The sequence below is a fragment of the Stomoxys calcitrans genome, chromosome 3, assembly GCF_963082655.1.
Source record: "Stomoxys calcitrans chromosome 3, idStoCalc2.1, whole genome shotgun sequence".
Taxonomy (NCBI): domain Eukaryota; kingdom Metazoa; phylum Arthropoda; class Insecta; order Diptera; family Muscidae; genus Stomoxys; species Stomoxys calcitrans.
In genome coordinates, this window is record NC_081554.1 from 72,604,510 (window position 1) to 72,624,202 (window position 19,693).

General features: G+C 41.0%; 1 protein-coding gene across 1 annotated transcript; it reads right to left on the bottom strand.

Moving 5' to 3' along the window:
* Positions 1-11,898: 11,898 nt before the first annotated feature.
* Positions 11,899-19,320, bottom strand: LOC106087378 (carboxylesterase 1E). Its single transcript, XM_013252401.2, has 3 exons — positions 18,293-19,320; positions 12,727-13,188; positions 11,899-12,671 (listed from the first exon to the last, which is right to left on the bottom strand). The coding sequence occupies exons 1-3, from the start codon at positions 19,169-19,171 to the stop codon at positions 11,949-11,951; spliced, it is 2,064 nt and encodes a 687-aa protein (XP_013107855.2). The 5' UTR covers positions 19,172-19,320; the 3' UTR covers positions 11,899-11,948.
* Between the last annotated feature and the right edge of the window lie 373 nt (positions 19,321-19,693).

Here is a 19,693-nt window from a genome sequence, read left to right on the forward strand (position 1 = left end):
GCTAAGCTTCCCGTGATAACGATGGGCACCACACAAGTCGGAGCTCAAAGTTCCAGCCTGTGTGGTGCTCATAGTCATCCCGTATCGGCCGGGATTTTGAGCACGCAACAAGCCTATAACTGGCTTAGGTGCATAACCATAGTGTCTTGGGGCATTAACCCGCCCCGATCCTCCGAACCTTTTTTTCAACTTTTCCAATCTAGAGTGCTTTCAATGGACGGACAGAGGTGAGCACATGGCTTGAAAGCCTTCACGATCAAGAAATTTACACTTTATGGCATCTAAGACCGAATAGTAGAGGTGTACCAATCGGAATAACGATGTTAGTATATATCCATCCTATGGTGGAGGGTAAGATAACCTAATATCATCGAAATTCTTTTTTTAAGAGATAAATTCATAGAATTTATGCATAAACAAAACTTTGGTTAAGGTTTCGCCTTTAGAGAAACTTTCACTGAAGTTTCTTCTTTAGAGGGAGGCAGGTTAGGTATTCAAGATATTCCGTCATTTTAACTTTAAATATAATGCTTTGCTCATATGCTTTAAGTGCCTTATTTGCAGACTATTTAAGTTTAAAATGTTTCTCCTTCCTTATTTACTATCCCCACCCCTTATTACCAAGAATACTATTCGCCCACATTGTTGCAAGTGGATTGACAAAACTGTCAAATTCTTTGATTCTGTGGCTTTAAGTTGTGATTAGGCAAACATTCCCAAAATAAGTGAATATTATCAACATTGCTTATCGTTTTGCAAGTTTTGAGAATTTGTGCATGAATGTGTAAATATAAATATTTTTGCTAAAATTAAGAAGATCAAGTGTATACTGTCCGTCCGTGTGGCTGTGTATTTATCGCTTCTATGGTATCCTCTGTTCTCCTGCTGTCTGTTGCTGATGACTTTGTGCTGGGAAATATTTGCCATAGCATTATGGAATTTTCGTTTCCATTCACACAACTTCAATTTTCATCTTCATTTCAATATTATGAAAATGCCACAATGGCAGCTTTCTGTTGATGTCCCTTGCAATTTCCCCAGAAACCCGTACCAACGATGTCATTCATTGCTTGTCATTGTCCGTTCCTGAGTCTGTCGCTTCAAAATGTTGATTTCAATTGTCATTAGGTATTATTTGGGGTTTTTCAGTTTGGTTTTTGTTGGGGGGAGGGGGGATGCTAAAAACTTTGTGATTCCGTTACGATTTCCCCTCCTTTGTTGCAGACGGGAAATTCATATTTGCAAAATGAAGATAAGAATTTTAAGTATTTTATGAATTGCTGCCACTCGTTATTTGTTGTTTGTCTTTTGGAACTTTTCGAGACTCCAGAATCCCAGTTATTTCAAGTGTTATTGTTTTTAATTTGTCTGATATTATAAGATAAAATGCTCTAATTGCGACAAATATCATTGCCATTATTAAAGTGGCTCAGGAATTGGAATCCATTTCTATTTCTGAAATATGCTTAGCCAAAGGAAATAGTTATAATTCCTAATAATAACATAAATTCAGGACACAATTTTGTGTTTTGTCAGTTGAAAGTATGAAGAAGAAATTTGAATACACATTACACAGATTGTGATATTAATTATTTAGATTATTTATACGAATGAATTAGTTGTAGTGGGTGGAAATTGGCAGAAAATTTATAATTTCCGACAGAATCAGGAATACACTGAGAAAAGGATTATTTTTTGGGACATTTCTAGAATTCTAACAATATTTGTACCCTACACCCAGAAGGAAGAGAGCAGGACCCATTGATAAGCATACCGATCGACTCAAAATCACTTTCTGATTCGATTTAGCAATGTCCGTCTGTCTGGCTGTCTGCCTGTCTGTCTGTCCGTCTGTCTTCCTGTCCATCTATCCATGTTAATTTGTGTACAAAGTATAGGTCGCAATTATCCGATGGCCTTAAAATTTGGCACATAAATTTTTTTTTGGCGTAGAGACGAAGCTTAGTGAAATTGGAAAACAAGTAAAAAGGCATAACATTCGGCCGAGCCGAACTTTTCATAAATGGAGAAAATATGAAAAGGCGGGCATATTTTGATAGTGATATGTAAGGAGCAGTAATATATGAATTCTCAAATAATGAAAATATTTGTTTTTAAGGTGTTTGTCCATTCACTCAGCCCATATGAATTGGTAGAAAAAAAGTTAAACAAGTAAAAGCGAGCTAAGTTCGGCCGGGCCGAATCTTATATACCCTCCACTATGGATCGAATTTGTCGAGTTCTTTTGCCGGCATCTCTTCTTAGGCTAAACAGGATATAAAAAAGGATTTGCTCTGCTATTAGAGCGATATTAAGATATGGTCCGGTTTAGACCACAATTAAATTATATGTTGAAGACCTGTGTAAAATATCAGCCAATTCGAATAAGAATTGCGTCCATTAGGGGCTCAAGAAGTAAAATAGAGAGATCGATTTATATGGGAGCTGTATCGGGCTATAGACCGATTCAGACCATAATAAACACGTATGTTGATGGTCATGAGAGGATCCGTGGTACAAAATTTCAGGCAAATCGGATAATAATTGCGACCTCTAGAGGCTCAAGAAGTCAAGAACCCAGATCGGTTTATATGGCAGCTATGTCAGGTTATGAACCGATGTGAACCTTATTTGACACAGTTGTTGAAAGTAAGAATGAAATACGTCATGCAAATTTTCAGCCAAATCGGATAGGAATTGCGCCCTCTAGAAGCTCAAGAAGTCAAGACCCCAGATCTGTTTACATGACAGCTATATCAGGTTATGAACCGATTTGAACCATACTTGGCATAGTTGTTGGATATCATAACAAAATAATTCGTGCAAAATTTCATTCAAATCGGAAAAGAATTGCGCCCTCTAGAGGCTCAAGAAGTCAAGACCCAAGATCGGTCTATATGGCAGCTATATCAAAACATTGACCGATTTCAACCAGACTTAGCACAGTTGTTGGATATCATAACGAAACACGTCGTGCAAAATTTCATTAGAATCGGACTAGAATTGAGCCCCCTAGAGGCTCAAGAAGTCAAAACCCAAGATCGGTTTATATGGTAGCTATATCAAAACATGGACCGATTCAAACCATACTTAGCGGAGTTGTTGAAAGTTATACCAGAACACCACGTGCAAAATTTCAGTCAAATCGGACCAGAATTGAGCCCCCTTGAGGCTTAAGAAGTCAACCCCCAAGATCGGTTTATATGACAGCTATATCAAAACATGGACCGAATTGGCCCATTTACAATCCCAACCGACCTACACTAATAAAATGTATTTGTGCAAAATTTCAAGCGGCTAGTTTTACTCAATCGAAAGTTAGCGTGCTTTAGACAGACAGACGGACGGACGGACATGGCTAGATCGACATAAAATGTCACGACGATCAAGAATGACGAAATTTGTATACCCCCATCCTACGTTGGAGGGTATAAAAATATAAGTAAACCCCCTTTCGTCACCATCCGATGAAAATTGGATAACTCATGCACCCAAATTCAGCACGGTCATAATTTCAACTAAATCGGGTAATAAATAAAGCTTTTATGAGCTTCAGACCCTTAAGCGGCGTATCGGTCTATATGACAGCTATATCTAAATACAGTCCTATTTTTACCATATTTGTGTCGGATGGCGGGTGGCCTAAAACTACTCACTGTTTCAAATTTCAATGAAATTTGATAAAAAACAAGTAAAAGCGTGCTAAGTTCGGCCGGGCCGAATCTTATATACCCTCCACCATGGATCGCATTTGTCGAGTTCTTTTCCCGGCATCTCTTCTTAGGCAAAAAAGGATATAAGAAAAGAGTTGCTCTTTATTAAAACGATATCAAGATATGGTCCGGTTCGGACCACAATTAAATAATATGTTAGAGACCTGTGTAAAATTTCAGCCAATTAGTATAAGAATTGCGCCCATTGGGGCTCACGAAGTATAATAGAGAGAACGATTTGTATGGGATCTGTATCGGGCTATAGACCGATTCAGACCATAATAAACACGTTTGTTGATGGTCATGAGAGGATGCATCGTACAAACTTTCAGGCATATCGGATAATAATTGCGACCTCTAGGGGTCAAGAAGTCAAGATCCCAGATCGGTTTATATGGCAACTATATCAGTTTATGAACCGATTTGAACCTTATTTGACACAGTTGTTGAAAGTAAAAATAAAATACGTCATGCAAAATTTCAGCCAAATCGGATAGGAATTGCGCCATCTAGAAGCTCAAGAAGTCAAATCCCCAGATCTGTTTATATGGCAGCTATATCAGGTTATGGACCGATTTCAACCATACTTGGCACAGTTGTTGGATATCATAACGAAATACTTCGTGCAAAAATTCATTCAAATCGGATAAGAATTGTGCCCTCTAGAGGCTCAAGAAGTCAAGACCCAAGATCGGTTTATATGGCAGCTATATCATGTTATGAACCGATTTAAACCATACTTGGCACAGTTGTTGGGTAGCATAACAAAACTCGTCGTGCAAAATTTCATTTCAATCGGATAAGAATTGCGCACTCTAGAGGCTCAAGAAGTCAAGACCCAAGATCGGTTTATATGGCAGCTATATCAAAACATGGACCGATATGGCCCATTTACAATACCAACCGACCTACACTAATTAGAAGTATTTGTGCAAAATTTCAAGCGGCTAGCTTTACTCCTTCGGAAGTTAGCGTGCTTTCGACAGACAGACGGACGGACAGACGGACGGACTTGGCTAGATCGACATAAAATGTCACGACGATCAAGAATATATATACTTTATGGGGTCTCAGACGAATATTTCGAGTAGTTACAAACAGAATGACGAAATTAGTATACCCCCATCTTTTGGTGGAGGGTATAATAATGCTTTCATGGGCTTGAGACCATATATCGGCAGATCGGTCTATATGACAGCTATATCTAAATATAGTCCGATCTGAAGCATATTTCAGTCCTATGTTAGGAGGCGTAAAACTACTCAATGCTTCAAATTTCAGCAAGATCGTATAACAAATAGGGTTTTTATGGGCTCCAGACCCTTTATCGGGAAAACGGTCTATATGGCACCTTTATCCTAATATAGTCCGCGACCTAAACCATACTTGGGTCAGATATCAAAAAAACTTCAAAAATTTCCTGCAAAGAGGTGTCGCTCTGCGGGACGCCGTTCGGACTCGGCTATCTCATTAGGGGAGGGGTGGTACCTCAGACATTTCAACTCAAATATGGATATCAAATTCGTGCTGCACTTCCAAATCCCTTTAATTTAAGCCCCATAATGCCATGACCGGTAAATATGAACCGTTTGGAGGGTGTTTCGGGGCTGGGGCGGCCACCGGCACTTTGCACTGAAAATAGATATCAAATTCGTTCTTTATTCCCAACGGAAATGAAGTTGAGTTTAGGGGTGGCTTTAGGGTGCGCCCAAAAAAAACTTGTCTCCAAAATTGGATATCAAATTCACTTTCTACTCTCAAATACCTTCCATTTGAGTCCCATATTGTTATAATGGGTCAAATAACCAATTTGAGGTATCTGTAGGAGGAAAAGCGCCACCTAGACTTCAACACAAATTTTAATGTCATATTCATATCTACTCCCTAATACCTTTCATTTAAGTCCCATATAGCCATTTTCCGCTAATATGCCCATTTGGGGGTATTTCGGGGTGGTTAACCTCCCATTACTTGGACCTAATGTTTTATGCCATATTTGTAAGATACTGCGTAACACTTTTCATTTGAGTCCCATATTGACATGACCTTCGAATATATCTGTTTAGAGGAGTTTTGGGGTTCGGGGGCCCACTGGGTTCTTGGACCCAAATTTTAATACCATATTCGTTTTCTGGTCTCCAATAGCTTCAATAGCTACCCTTATTGAGCCCATTGGACCACTTTCGGATACGGGTGGCGTTTTTGGGACAAGGGGGAGGGTCCGCCTTCACCCGATATCTAAAAATTATATAGCCTATTTTTTCTTCCAAACAAACGTACACAATCTATGAAAATTTTAATAAAATCGGTTCCGCCCACAAACATATGGTCATACTTCGATTTCATTTTGTATGCCAAATTCGAAATATACTCCCGAGTACCTTTCATTTAAACTCCATATTGAAATGAATGTCCAATATGTCTGATTGGGGGAGTTTTGGAGTTGGGGCGGCCTGATGGATATTTAGACTCAAATTTTTGTACCGTATTCGTATTCTACTCTCAAATACCTTTCATTTGATACCTATATTGTCCCAATCGGTCGACTTTTGATTTTTGGTGGTGTTTTTGGGGTAACGGGGGAGGGTCCGTCCCCCTTCCGATACCGAAAAATTACATAGCCTATTTTTCCTTCCAGACGAACCTAAATAACATAAAAATTTCGAGAAAATCGGTTCTGCCGTTTGTCAGTCTATATGGAACAAACAAACCAAGTCCCATATATCCGTGATTGGCTAATGTGCCCATTTTGGGCGTTTTTGTGGGGGTGGGTGACCCCCTATTCTTCGACATGAATTTGTATGCCAGATTCGTTATCTATTCACACATACTTTTTAGTTGGTACTCGTATTGTCCTTATCGGTATTGGATGGTGTTTCTGGGGTAACGGTGGAGGGTCCGCCCCCTTCCGATATCAATAAATTATAAAGCCTATTCCTACTTCCTGACCATATTCGTAATCTACTCCCGAATACCTTTCATTTAAGTCCACATTGTCATAATCGTCAAATAAACCTATTTTAAGAGGTTTTGGGTCTGGGCGGCTCCTCAGGTACTTGAGCCCAACTTTTATTATGAAATTCGTATTCTACTCTTGAATACCTTTTATTCGAATCCCATATTGTTTGGATCGGTCCACTTTTTTTTGGGTAGTACTTTTGGGGTAATGTGGAGGGTTCGCCCCCCTCCCGATATCAAAAAAAAAAATAAAGAGCCTATGTTTGCTTCCAGACCATCCGATTTGAACCATACTTAGCACAGTTGAAACAAAACGCTTCATGCAAATTTCAGCCAAATCGGATGAGAATTGGGCCCTCTAGTGGCTCAAGAAGTCAAGATCTAAGAACGGATTATGTGGCAGCTGTATCAAAACATGGACCCATTTGGCCCATTAACAATCCCAACAGACCTATAAGAAGTATTTGTGCACAATTTCAAGAGCCTAGTTTTACTCCTTCGAAAGTTAGCATGCTTTCGACAGTCAGACGGACAGGCCGACCTGTCTAGATCAACTTAAAATGTCATGACGATCAGGAATACATACACTTTATGGGATCTTAGATGAATATTTCGCGGTGTTACAAATAGAATGAAGAAATTAGTATACCACCATCTTATGGTGGAAGGTATATACATTAAAGTACTTAAGCGAGTTTATTCAATAAAGACTAATCAATGAAAATACTTTTTTTGGACCAAAAAATGCCAAAAAAAAACTCCTTTTTCATTTTTTTTTATTTCCAAACTGCATAATTTTTAATTGAATTATCAGATGTGGATATCTTTTGGTCAAGGTCGTTAAAAATATTGTCACGAATCCAATTTATTCATAATAATAAAAATCGAACCACGAATGCCTCCGTAAATTGCAAACTACGAAGAAGGGGTCGGCCAAAAATTGCAAAAAAAAAACAAAATATCCCGAATATCTCCGAAACCAGTGGAGGTGTTGTTTTAGCACTATCCAGCAAAAAAATATTAGCAAACAGAAGATTAGGCAGTTTTAGGGGTCTGGCAAAAAACCTACGGCCTAAAAATTTTAAATTTAAAATTTTAAAGAGGTATCTCTAACCGTTCTCACACTGCACCTTTTTTACTAGTTTTTCAATATTCTCCCACTGTACGACGTCCTTTTGCTCTAAATACTCGGCTTCAGGGCCTCTTCAAGCCACAGCACCAGCCCATGCATCATTCGCGTGTCACCCTTAAGGCGTCCAAACCCTACTCAGAAGTTTGCGCAGAGGAGGGCCCACTGATACCGTGGCACGAACGGTGGCAATCAGTGGTCCATTCTTGGCGAGTTTGTTCCCCGCGAACCTCCGATGGCCCGGACTGTCCTGTACATGGCTCATAGAAGCTCTTGCATCTTCATAACAGCTTTACACATGGCCCGAAGCCAGACCCTTCAGCGTCGTCAGACTGTTTACATATATAGTGATAGGACCCGCCGCTCCCTCATCGAATCCATGCTCCATTGCTTTTGGAACCGCGAACTCCTCCGTCTGAAAGGCGAAACACCTGTCCAAAGCTGCCAACTCCTCTATAACGACGTTTCCTTGACATTTCTTCTCCAGAGTAGTTTCTGGTAAAGAATCACGTCCAATTACTTAGCCACCAGAGAGAGAGCGGCAACTCCACACCTTTCAAGACAGGTCATCTGAAAAAACCCAGTTTTCTACTACTGGCGAAAAATATCAGCTTAGTCTTTCTGGGGTTCAGACCACGCCCCTTAGCCTTGCTTATACAGACGGCTTCTTCAACGCCTCCCGGCCATGGGTCTGTTTATCACTCACCTTTCTATGCAGAAGTTCTCTTATATACCCGTCAAGAAGACGGTTAAATTAGTTTTAAGCTTACTAAAGCTAACTCGTGATTTTTCTGATTCTGATTCTGATAATCTTTTTTAATCAAGTGGCCTAATTCGTCCATTATTATGCTAGAAGAATAATCTCTAAATTTCATTTTCAGATACAGAATATGGAATCCACCATTTTTGGTCTCAGGTATGTAAACAAATCATCAAATATTGCTTTTTCTATACATAAGAAGTAAAAAGACATTTAGTTCGTCTGGGCTGAACTTTGGATGCCCACCACCTTGAATATATATCATATATATAAAACTCAATTTGTGTTTGTTTGTTTGTTCCGTATTTACTCAAAAACGGCTGAAATTTTGAAAATTTCACAGATTGTGTAGATTGGTCTGGAAGGAAACATAGGCTATATAATTTTTAGATATCGGGAGGGGAGCGGACCCTCCTCGTTACCCCAAAAGTACTATCTAAAAATAAAAGTGGACCGATCGGCACAATATGGGATTCAAATGAAAGGTATTCAATAGTAGAGTACGAATTTCAAAATAAAAGTTGGGTCCAAGTACCTGGGACCTCCCCAGCCCCAAAACGCCTTAAAATAGGTTTTTTTTTGACGATCATTACAATATGGGATTCAAATGAATGGTATTCGGGAGTAGTTTGCGAATATGGTCAGAAAGTAGGAATAGGCTTTATAATTTGTTGATTTCGGAAGAGGGCGGACCCATAGGCTATATAATATGTCGGTATCGGAAGGGGGACGGACCCTCCCCTTATGCCAAAAAATAACAACCCAAAATCAAAAGTGGACCGATCGGGGCAATATAGATATCAAATGAAACGTATTGGAGAGTAGAATACGAATATGGTATTAAAATTGGAGCTTAAGTACCCATCGGGCCGCCCCAACCCCAAAACTCTCCCAAACAGACGCATTGGACGTTCATTTCAATATGGGGCTCAAACAAAAGGTATTCGGGAGTAGATTTCGAATCTGGCATACAAAATCAGATCGAAGTATAGGGGTTCACGCCACCCCTCAAAAACGCTGAACCGATTTTCTTACAATTTTCATAGATTGTGTACGTTTGTCTGGAAGGAAACATAGCCTATATAATCTTTATACCCTTCACCATAGGATGGGGTATACTACTTTCGTCATTCTGTTTGTAACTTCTCGAAATATTCGTCTGAGACTCCATGAAGTATATATATTTTTGATCGTCGTGACATTTTATGTCGATCTAGCCATGTCCGTCCGTCTGTCTGTCGAAAGCACGCCAAATTTCGAAGGAGGAAAGCTAGCCGCTTGAAATTTTGCACAAATACTTCGTATTAGTATAGGTCGGCTGGGATTGTAAATGGGCCATATCGGTCCAAGTTCTGATGTAGCTGCCATATAAACCGATCTTGGGTCTTGACTTCTTGAGCCTTTAGAGGACGCAATTCTTATCCGAGTTGGCTGAAACTTTGCAAGAAGTGGTTTGATATGACTTCCAACTGTGTCAAATATGGTTTTAGTTGGTCCATAACCTGATATAGCTGCCATATAAACCGATCTGGGGTCTTGACTTCTTAAGCCTCTAGAGGTCGCAATTATTATTCGATTTGCCTGAAATTGTACAACGACTTCTCTCATGACCTTCAACGTACGAGTTAATTATGGTCTGCATCGGTTTATAGCCTGATATAGCTCCCATATAAACTGATCTCCCTGTTTTACTTCTTGGGTCCCTAAAGGACCCGAATTGGCTGAAATTTTACAATTCTTTTCTTTTATCATATGTTGGCCTAAAAAGAAATACCGGGAAAAGAACTCGACAAATGCGATCCATGGTGGAGAGTATATAAGATTCGGCCCGGCCGAACTTAGCACGCTTTTACTTGTTAGATATCGGGTGGAGACGAACCCTCCCCCTTACACCAAAAACGCCACCCATATCCGAAAGTGGTCCGATGGGCACAACAAGGGTATCAAATGAAAGGGATTAAAAATTGGGTCCATGTACTTAGCGGCCCTCCCAACCTCAAAACTCCTCTAAACAGATATATTCGAAGTTCATGTCGATATGGCACTCAAATGCAATGTATTAGACAGTAGATTACAAACATGGCATAAACCATTAGGTCCAAGTAATGGGAGGTCGCCCACCCCCAAATGGGCATATTAGCCGACCATGGCTATATGGGACTCAAATGAAAGGTATTAGGGAGTAGATTACGAATATGGCATTAAAATTTGCATTCAAGTCTAGGTGGCGCTTTTCCTCCTAAATATACGTCAAATGGGTTATTTGACCCATTATGAGAATCTGGGGTACGCCCTAAAGCACCCCCTAAACTGAACTTCATTTGCGTTGGGAATAAAGGACGAATTCCATGTCAATTTTCAGTGCAAAGTGCCGGTGGTCGCCCCAGCCCCAAAAAACCCTCCAAACGGCTCAAATTAAATGAATTTGGAAGTGCAGCCCAAATTTGATGCCCATATTTGAGTCGAAATACATGAGGTGCCATCCCTCCCCTAAAAAGCACTTCTCATTACCCTAATTTTTAAAAACACCAGGAACCGAGAAGGGTCGAACTTCTCACACATCAATGAGTGCTTTCCGATTCAAGTTAAAACTCAATGATAAGGGACCTTTTTATAGCCGGGTCCGAACGTCGTCCCGACACCTTTTTGGGGAGAATGTTTTAAATGACCATGCGTGGTATTGTACCTCGCAAATGTCGAAAACCACCGCTTTGTCCGATGTTCTCGCCAGGATTCAAACACCTTCAGCGTCATAGGGTACAATGGCACGAATTCGAAGTCCGCATTCAGGGCGGAGTGTCCCCATCCTAAAAAGATATTGGAGAGTAAACGAAGATGCTGCGGAGCCGGCCCGGTTCGACTAGTTAACTACATCTCGTCATAGTACTGTGAAAAATGCATTATTTATGAACCCATAGCAGCTATAACTTAATATAATCAGATCTCCACCGTATGAAGGAAGGCTATGTAGCGGTCTCATACAACTCTTTGTTCAAATTCATCGGTTAAAAAATTCATCTTTTATGGGCCTAAAAACTTCAATTGGAAGATCGGTATATGTATATGGCAACTATAACCAAATATAGACTGATGTAAACTAATAGCCCAAAAAAAAACGAAGACCTTAATAAGGCTCACTGTGCCGATATTTAGCGAAATCGGATAATAAATGAGACTTTTATAGCTTCAAGACCTCAGTTCGGGAGTCCGGTCTATATCGTTGCTATATCTAAATATAGACTGATCTGGGCCATATTGAGCGCGAATGTCGAAGAGTCTTACACAGCCCACCGTTTCAAATATCAGCGAAATAGAGTAATAATACATAGAACGCCACATTTATTCAAGACAATTTAATTTTAAACTTTATTAAGAAATAAATGACATCTTAACCTAGTATACCTAAGCCTCCACCATTTAAAGATGATCCGAATAAGCCTCCGCTTTGGGGTCTATTCTTTGGGCCTTCAGCCGATGTCGCCTGGCCACTACCAAAGAGACCACCCCCAACGCGATTTCCTTGACCACCACCACTCAAAGAGCCGGCCAATCCCTCGGAAATGCTACCCAAGGAACCTGTTAAAGAGCCCAAAACATTGCCTAGTCCAGCACAAGTGGTAGAAGTCAAGGGGCTCAAAGAGGCGCCAAAAAGGGAAAGCTCACAAAAACGAAAATCTGAAGAGGCTGCCAAAGAGGTGTCCACCTTTATGAAGGGAATGCCTTTACCGCTAACACTTTTGAATAGGCTGTCGGTAATTGAGCCTTGTTTGGTATCCTCTTTAAAGGTTTTCGAGAATTTTACTATCATACCAATGAGGTTATTGCGCACTTTTAAATCTTCCTCGGAGGTAAGACGAGTCTCAGGCAAGGGATTGCCATAGATATCATTGCAATCGAACATGTAACCCAATTCATCGCCATGGCCAACCATTTCAGTATTGGAATTTGCCGAATCTGCTACTAAAGGCAAGCCTCTTAGGAAATTAATGCCCTTCGAAGTGGTGCCATTGTACTCAAAGCTATACATAAAAGCAGGAGCTATCTGAGACCAAACTTGGGTGGTCAGAACAGCAGGAAGATTAAACAAGATATCGGTGGTGGATTCAATAACCTAAAATAAACAATAAATAAATTATCATTATAAAAGCTCTATATGTTGCAACTACCTTCGATAGAATTTGACTCAAATTCAAAGTATCCGGTATTTGCAGAACTTGTTCCAATGTAGGTGTTAACACACTAGTCAAGCCAGGCAAATTTGGTTTGAGAACTTTTCCTGTGACTGAGTCTATACGCAAAAATGATGACAACTGCAATAGGGTGTCGGACAATGATCCCAAAAACTCCTCCGCAGAACCATAAACTTTGTTAATGTTATCCAGAGTGAAAGCATTGGCCGTCTCATGCTTTACAACACCCGTCAAAAGGGGAATGGCTGTAAAATTACCACTCTTTAGCTGTTGATCGGGTTCATCCTCTATGAGACTGGGCAAAGCACGTCCATCGTTTTCACCTTCTATATGCGGCTGGAAGCCCATACTTCCTCCCAAACCTTTTATCATGGCACGACCAGCCAAACGTTCGGTTTGGATTTTTCCATCATTCGCTATTATGTCTTTGGCTTGTTTCTGCAAAACAAAAATAGGCAAATAAATAAATCAAAAATTTTAAAATAAAAAATAAAAAAAATACAAAACAAACTTCCCCACACTTCTAACTTAGTTGAATTTATGGCAGCAGTGCCTCGCACTCGACTTCAAGATTCATCTTAGGTATCCGATCGGAAACCTCTTCCCATCCTTCCAGGTTTCCTATCGTCGCCTCGATTATACCGCGATGGTAGGAGCTGCTTTCATCCTCAATCCATTCTCCCATCGCCTCAAGTCTCATAGCCGCAGTGGCTGCCTCACACTTAATTTGTATGTCAATATCCAGAATAGTCTCCAGTGCCCTAGTGGGTGTGGTCCTCATTGCTCCGCCTATGCCAAGACAACATGTTCTCTAAACCTGTTGTATTGTCCTTATTTTGCACTTTTTCTCCATAGCAGTCCACCAAACTACTCAGGCGTAAGTAAGTATTGGTCTAATAATGCTGCAATCAGGGCTCATATCGAGCCTACGCCTCATCCACATAGTAACCAACATTTGTGAACCTTCACAGTCTTCAGTGCCCTAGTGAGCGTGGTCCTCATCGCTCTGCCTATGCCAATACAAAAAGTTCTCTGAACCTGCTGTATAGTCCTTATGTTGCACTTTTTCTCCACAGCAGTCCACCAATCTACTGAGGCGTAAGTAGATATTGGTGTAATCACGCTCCTGTAGAGGCAGTGGACTATCCTCGGGCTCAGGCCTTATTTCGAACCTCCATCACACCCTATTAGTACCTCGTATCCTGTCTGTTTTGGTTTCCTCACCATCCATTACAGTTCCGACGTGGATGGCGGTGTCGGAGAGTCGAAAGGCAGATAAAGTGATGTCAGGTATGTTCCACCGTCTGCCTGTTTCACCACAGTTGCATTCGACGTTGACAACTCTGGGGAAAATATATAATTAAAATTTTTATGACAAGTAACGCAGGTCCTCGGTCAAGTATTAGTGTAAGCATAGAATAATTGGTAGTTGATATGGTTCAGTCCAGAAACTTTGTTCCGGGTCGTCCATGGTTCCTATACTTGCTGATTTTCTCCATCAGGGCGTGTGCAGCTGTCTGTCTCCGTTGGAAGTTTATTTGGATGACCTCAATCCTTGGTCTTCCATTAAATGGGCTTCTTGAGAGTGAAAGTTGATTTCATCGTCCGCTACCTGTTCTTTAGGCTGCATTGACTTTCCGGTCACTACCACTGCCTTTGCTAGGTTATTTGGTTATCCTAGTCTTCCGAATCTTGATAAATTCGGTAATTGTTCGATCGTGGGGTCCGTGTTCGTTAGGCTGTATTGAGTTTCGCGTACTTGCATTGCCTGATGTTCCAATATTTAGGTCCTTGCCTATCCTAATCATCCAAATCTTGAGTAAATGGGAATTCTTGGGAGAGGTGATGCTTTCATCGTCCGCTACCTTCAGGTTGCATTGACTTTCCTGTCACTGCAATGCCTTATGTTTCAGCATAATGTTCTGTGCCTATCCTAATCTTTCGATTCTTGATAAAGTCGTTAGAGAGTTCCTTCCATAACGAATGTTCCTTCCACCTTCTCCTCTCTGTGGAAGATCTCCAACTTGTTTGCGACCAAACCTTGGTTTTGCCTGCCCAAGAATCCCAACATGCGTTCTGTCGCAAATTTACTGTCTCATCCCTTGATGAAAACCGTCGCCTATGTGAGCTGGGGTATGTCCATCTTTCTCACCACCACGCTAAACGCACCGTAAAGATGTCCCCTCTATCCTCGAAGCTCATCATTTGTATGGGTGGCCCCTTAACAGAGTTCCACACATGTTCGAAAATTCCGATATTGATGACTACATTAGTCAGCTCATCTCTGCTGTGCTTCCTTGCCACTCTGGCGTAAGAGGGCAGCTCCTTACCATTCTCAGCGACCATTTTCTCCTTCTGTGATGGCTTTGGCCTTCTTTGGAAGTCACAGTCCTCCCTCCTTCACATGAAGATTAAGGGGCCGTGCCCTTTTCTTTTGTTCTTATTCCGACTTCGTCTCCCTCCGCAGGGCACTGTCTGGAGTCTCCATAGCGGGAGAGCTGGTTTGGGTTTCCCAGAGTGCTTGAAAGCGGGGAGCTCTTTTTATGGTTCAGCATTTAAGCAGTGTTATGCTTTTCGGGAGATCTGATTCTCTTTCCAGCTTCCGTAGAAGTGTTTAAATGTCAGTTCTATACCTTTCACATTCTGCGCTTTCACCCGATTGCGCTACCGGCACACTCCCCTGTGTCCTTCGTTGTGCACCGGATCGCTTTCTCGGTCTGCTTATGAGCTTAGCAAAGCCAACGCTTACTGCTGCCGTCATCCCGCTATTCTCATGTCTCGATTCGACTGCGATGAATTTTTCATTGACACTGTCACTGTCTGAAGCTGAATCCGCACCACCTTTACTTAAAAACTGTGGCTGAACTGTGCAACCCTCTGGTTTAACCGTCTCTTCCTCATTAGTTAGTCTGACGACTAGTTGTGTGCTTGAAGCATTACTCTCGACTAAAGGCACCCACACTTACAGGAGGGGGAGACAATATGCTACTGTCTGTTGGGTCTTTTGAGTCCATTTTGACTCTTCTCCAAAAAGGCTTAAAATTTTTTCGTAATAGGTAGTACCTATTCCGAGATATGGATAATTTTCTTTAAGAAGCGAAAAAAACACGTTCGTTCCACTCAAAAACTACTTAACCTGATATAATTCCATATAACCCCATTTCCCGATTTGCCATCTTGAACCTCTGGAAGCTATAATGTTTTTCCGATTTGGCTAAAATTTTGCATGTTATGTTCTGTTACTATTTTATAACCCGATAGGAACTGAACAAGGATAATCGGGAAATCAATTTATGTGGGAGCTACATCAGGTTAAGGACCGATTTGGACCGTACTTGGCATAGTTGTTGGAAGTCAAAACAAAATACCATTTTAGCCAAATCGGACAAAAAATTCAGGCTTTCAGGGGCTCAAGAAGTAAAATCGGGAGATCTGTTTAAATGGGAGCTATACCAGGTTATAGACCGATTTGAACCACACATAGCACAGTTGTTAGAAGTCATAACAGAACATAGCATGGGAAATTTCAGCCAAATCAGATGAAAATTGAGGCTTCTAGGGGCTCGAGAAGTCAAATCGGGAGATCGGTTTATGTGGGAGCTATATCAGGTTATAGACCGAATCGGACCGTACTTGGCACTGTTCTTGGAAGTCATAACGGAACACTAAGTGCATCATTTCAGCCAAATCAGGTGAAAATTGCGGCTTCCAGGGTCTCAAGAAGTCAAATCGGGAGATCGGTTTATATGCGAGCTATATCAGGTTATACACTGATTGGATCCGTACTTGGCACAGTGGTTGGGAGTCATAACAAAGCGCTATGTACAAAATTTCAGCTAAATTGGATGAAAATTGAGGCTTCCAGGGGTTCAAGAATTCAAATTGGGAGATCGGTTTATATGGGAGCTATATCAGGTTATAGGCCGATTTGGACCGTACTTGGCACTTATATTGGAAGTCATGTCAGAATACTTTTTGCAATATTTCAGCTATATTGGACAGAAATTACGGCTTCCATGGGCTCAAGAAGTCAAATCGGGAGATCGGTTTATAGGGGAGCTATATCCAAATCTTAACCGATATGGCCCATTTGCAATCCCCAATGACCTACATTAATACTGAGTATCACGCGTCTGATTGCTATCGTGATTACGACAGACGGACGGACATGGCTAGATTGACTCAGGATGTCGTTACGATCAAGAATATAGCCCAGATCAATACTTCCAGGTGTTACAAACGGAATGACTAGATTGGTATACCCCCATCCTATGGTAGTGGGTATAAAAATAATTTTTGGAAATCGGACCATCAATTAAAGGGCCTGCCATGAGGCGCCTGGACCACCTTGAGCCTTTGTATAACAACTTATCAACGTCTCAGCTCTAACCATTTAAAATTTCAAAGATATATCTCTACCCGTTCTCTAACGACAGATTTTTTACCAGGTTCTTTGCAATTCTATACAACAGTGCATCGTGACATTTTAAGACAATCTAGCCTAGCCCAAGACCCCCGTAGCACAGAGGCTAGCATGTCCGCCTATGACACTGAATGCCTGAGTTTGAGTCCTGTTGAGAATATTATCCCTGGTTATCCCTGATAATGCTGGCGACATTTTTGAAGTACTTTTCCATGTAAAAATATTTTCCCCAAAGAGGTGTTGTACTGTCATTCGGACTCGACTATAAAAAAGATGCCGCTTATCATTGAGCTTAAACTTGAATCGCACAGCACTCATTTTGTTCATTGGCAAATTTGTATTTGCAGCCACTTCCTTCGTTCTGTGGAAATCACCATAGCGTTGAGTAAAACAATTCGCTTGAAAAAGTGCACAGCTACTTCTTATAAATTAAAGTCATTGGGGGATTGTAAATGGGCTAAATCGGTCCATTTTATATTTAGCTCTCATATAAACCGATCTCTTGATTTGACTTCTTCAGCCCCTAAAGTGCGCAATTATTTTCCGATTTGGTTAAATTTGGCACAATGACTTCTCCTTTGGGAGGCCACCGTGGAACAGAGGTTAGCATGCCCGTCTATGACTCCAAACGCCTAGGTTCAAATCCCGGCGTGAATGTCAGAAAAATTCTCAGCGTTGGTTATCCCCTTACTACTGCCGACTACATTTGTGAGGTATCCTGTCATGTTAAAACTTCTCTACTAAGCGGTGTCACTATGCGGCACGCCGTTCGGACTCGTCAGTAAAAAGGAGGCCCATTATTATTGTGCTTTAACTTTAATCGAACTACACTCATCTATATTAGAGAACACATGTTTCCTTCAAGTAAATCCTTTGTGTCAATTTTTAGTAGAAACCAAGGTGGTAGGTTCCCAAGATTCGGCATAGCACATTTTGACTTCTCAGTACATGTGTTTTAAGAGAAACCGCGCAAAGAACATTTCAAATGCGATCCATGGTGTAGTATACATAAAATTCGGCCTGGCGGAATTGCCTAAAGGCAATTCCACAAATCTTATCCAGAGACATTTTTTTTTCGAAAAAATATTGCAACACTGTTTATAGAAAATCTTTACAAACCTGTCTTAAGCAATTCACAATTTCCCTTTCATTGCCTGCCGGGCATCCATTAATCTCCGCCACTTCCTGTACACTTTGGACGGGCTCCTTATCGGTGGCATACTGCGATAGAGCTGTGCCGGACATAGCAACCACACCGGTAATATCACCAGCACTTCTAGCTGATCGTGACATTGATAAATACATGGCGCTTGCTGCTCCAGAACCATGACCCACAGCTTTTATCTTCTTGGAATCTCCGCCAAAATACGATATGTAATCATTAACCCAGCGCAATGCTGCTGCCATATCAAACATGGCCAAATTGCCATCAAACTCTTTAGTGCCATCGCCTATTATACCCAGTGAGCCCAGGCGATATTGTGGAGCCACCACTATAACATTTTGCTGGGCGAATGGTGTGCCATCATATTGGGCAGCTGAGCCATACCGAAAACCTCCCGGATGTATCCATACTATGACCTCCAGGCCAGAAGTTTCATCCGGCATTCGTGGTGTGTAAACATTGAGCAGCAAACAGTTTTCATCACCCACAACACGATTGGGATTATATGGATCAGGTTGTATACAGGGTGGTCCATGCCTTGTGGCATTGATATCTCCGGCCAACCTTTTGTAGACAGGACGGGCATAGCGATTGCTTCCAGTTGGGGGTTCAGCATAATACAAACCCAAGAAACTGTATATGCCGGTGCGTGGATTACGGAATCCCTCAACGCGAGCGTCTCGATTGAAAATGCGTGTAAACACAACTGGATCGTCTGGTGGCGGTGCTTTGGCCTCACGGCCTCCAACAACACGTTTTACGCGTATGGCTTCTGTTAAGGTCAGCATGTTTGCCATGAGAGGCAACAGCAAAAACGCAATTTCCCACCTCATCTTGCCAATTACACTTTGTTGTCTGTGTTGCTTTGATATTTTCTACAGCTTGCCAAGCGATACAAATTATTTCGTTTAATGTCTATGGATGACTGAGAATTGTCTCGCTGCCAAGAGTCAAGCGCGATTTCTCCCGTATCCAAGCTTATGGGAATATAAGTGAACCCCTTTATGTATACTTATATGTGCATTCATTATCGAAGGGGGGTTTTACGTTCATTACGCTGACTCAATTCGTGATTCGTGTTTGTTAAATGCTCCTCTCATTACTATTTGTTTAGAATTTTGATAAAGCTTCTTCTTTATATAATTTATATGAGATATTAAATTAAAAGTTACTGTGTTAAACACCCTACATTAATAACGGCATGCATTCACATATCAATAGGATGTTATAAATGTTTACAAATTGAAGAGATTGGTAAACTACAAGTAATTGTATATCGGATTTGCTACACTTCAGTGAATAAAAGTGCAAAGTAGTTTCAAACAAACAAGTAAAAACTAATTTTGTTCGGAAGG

Bases quoted from the DNA above. Each gene is read 5' to 3' on its own strand.
- LOC106087378 (XM_013252401.2), bottom strand. From the start codon at position 19,171: ATGAGGTGGGAAATTGCGTTTTTGCTGTTGCCTCTCATGGCAAACATG. The intron at 13,189-18,292 runs GTTTGTAAAGAT...TTTGTTTTGCAG, and splicing joins TTGTGAATTGCTTAAGACAG to AAACAAGCCAAAGACATAAT. The intron at 12,672-12,726 runs GTAGTTGCAACA...TGTTTATTTTAG, and splicing joins TGAGTCAAATTCTATCGAAG to GTTATTGAATCCACCACCGA.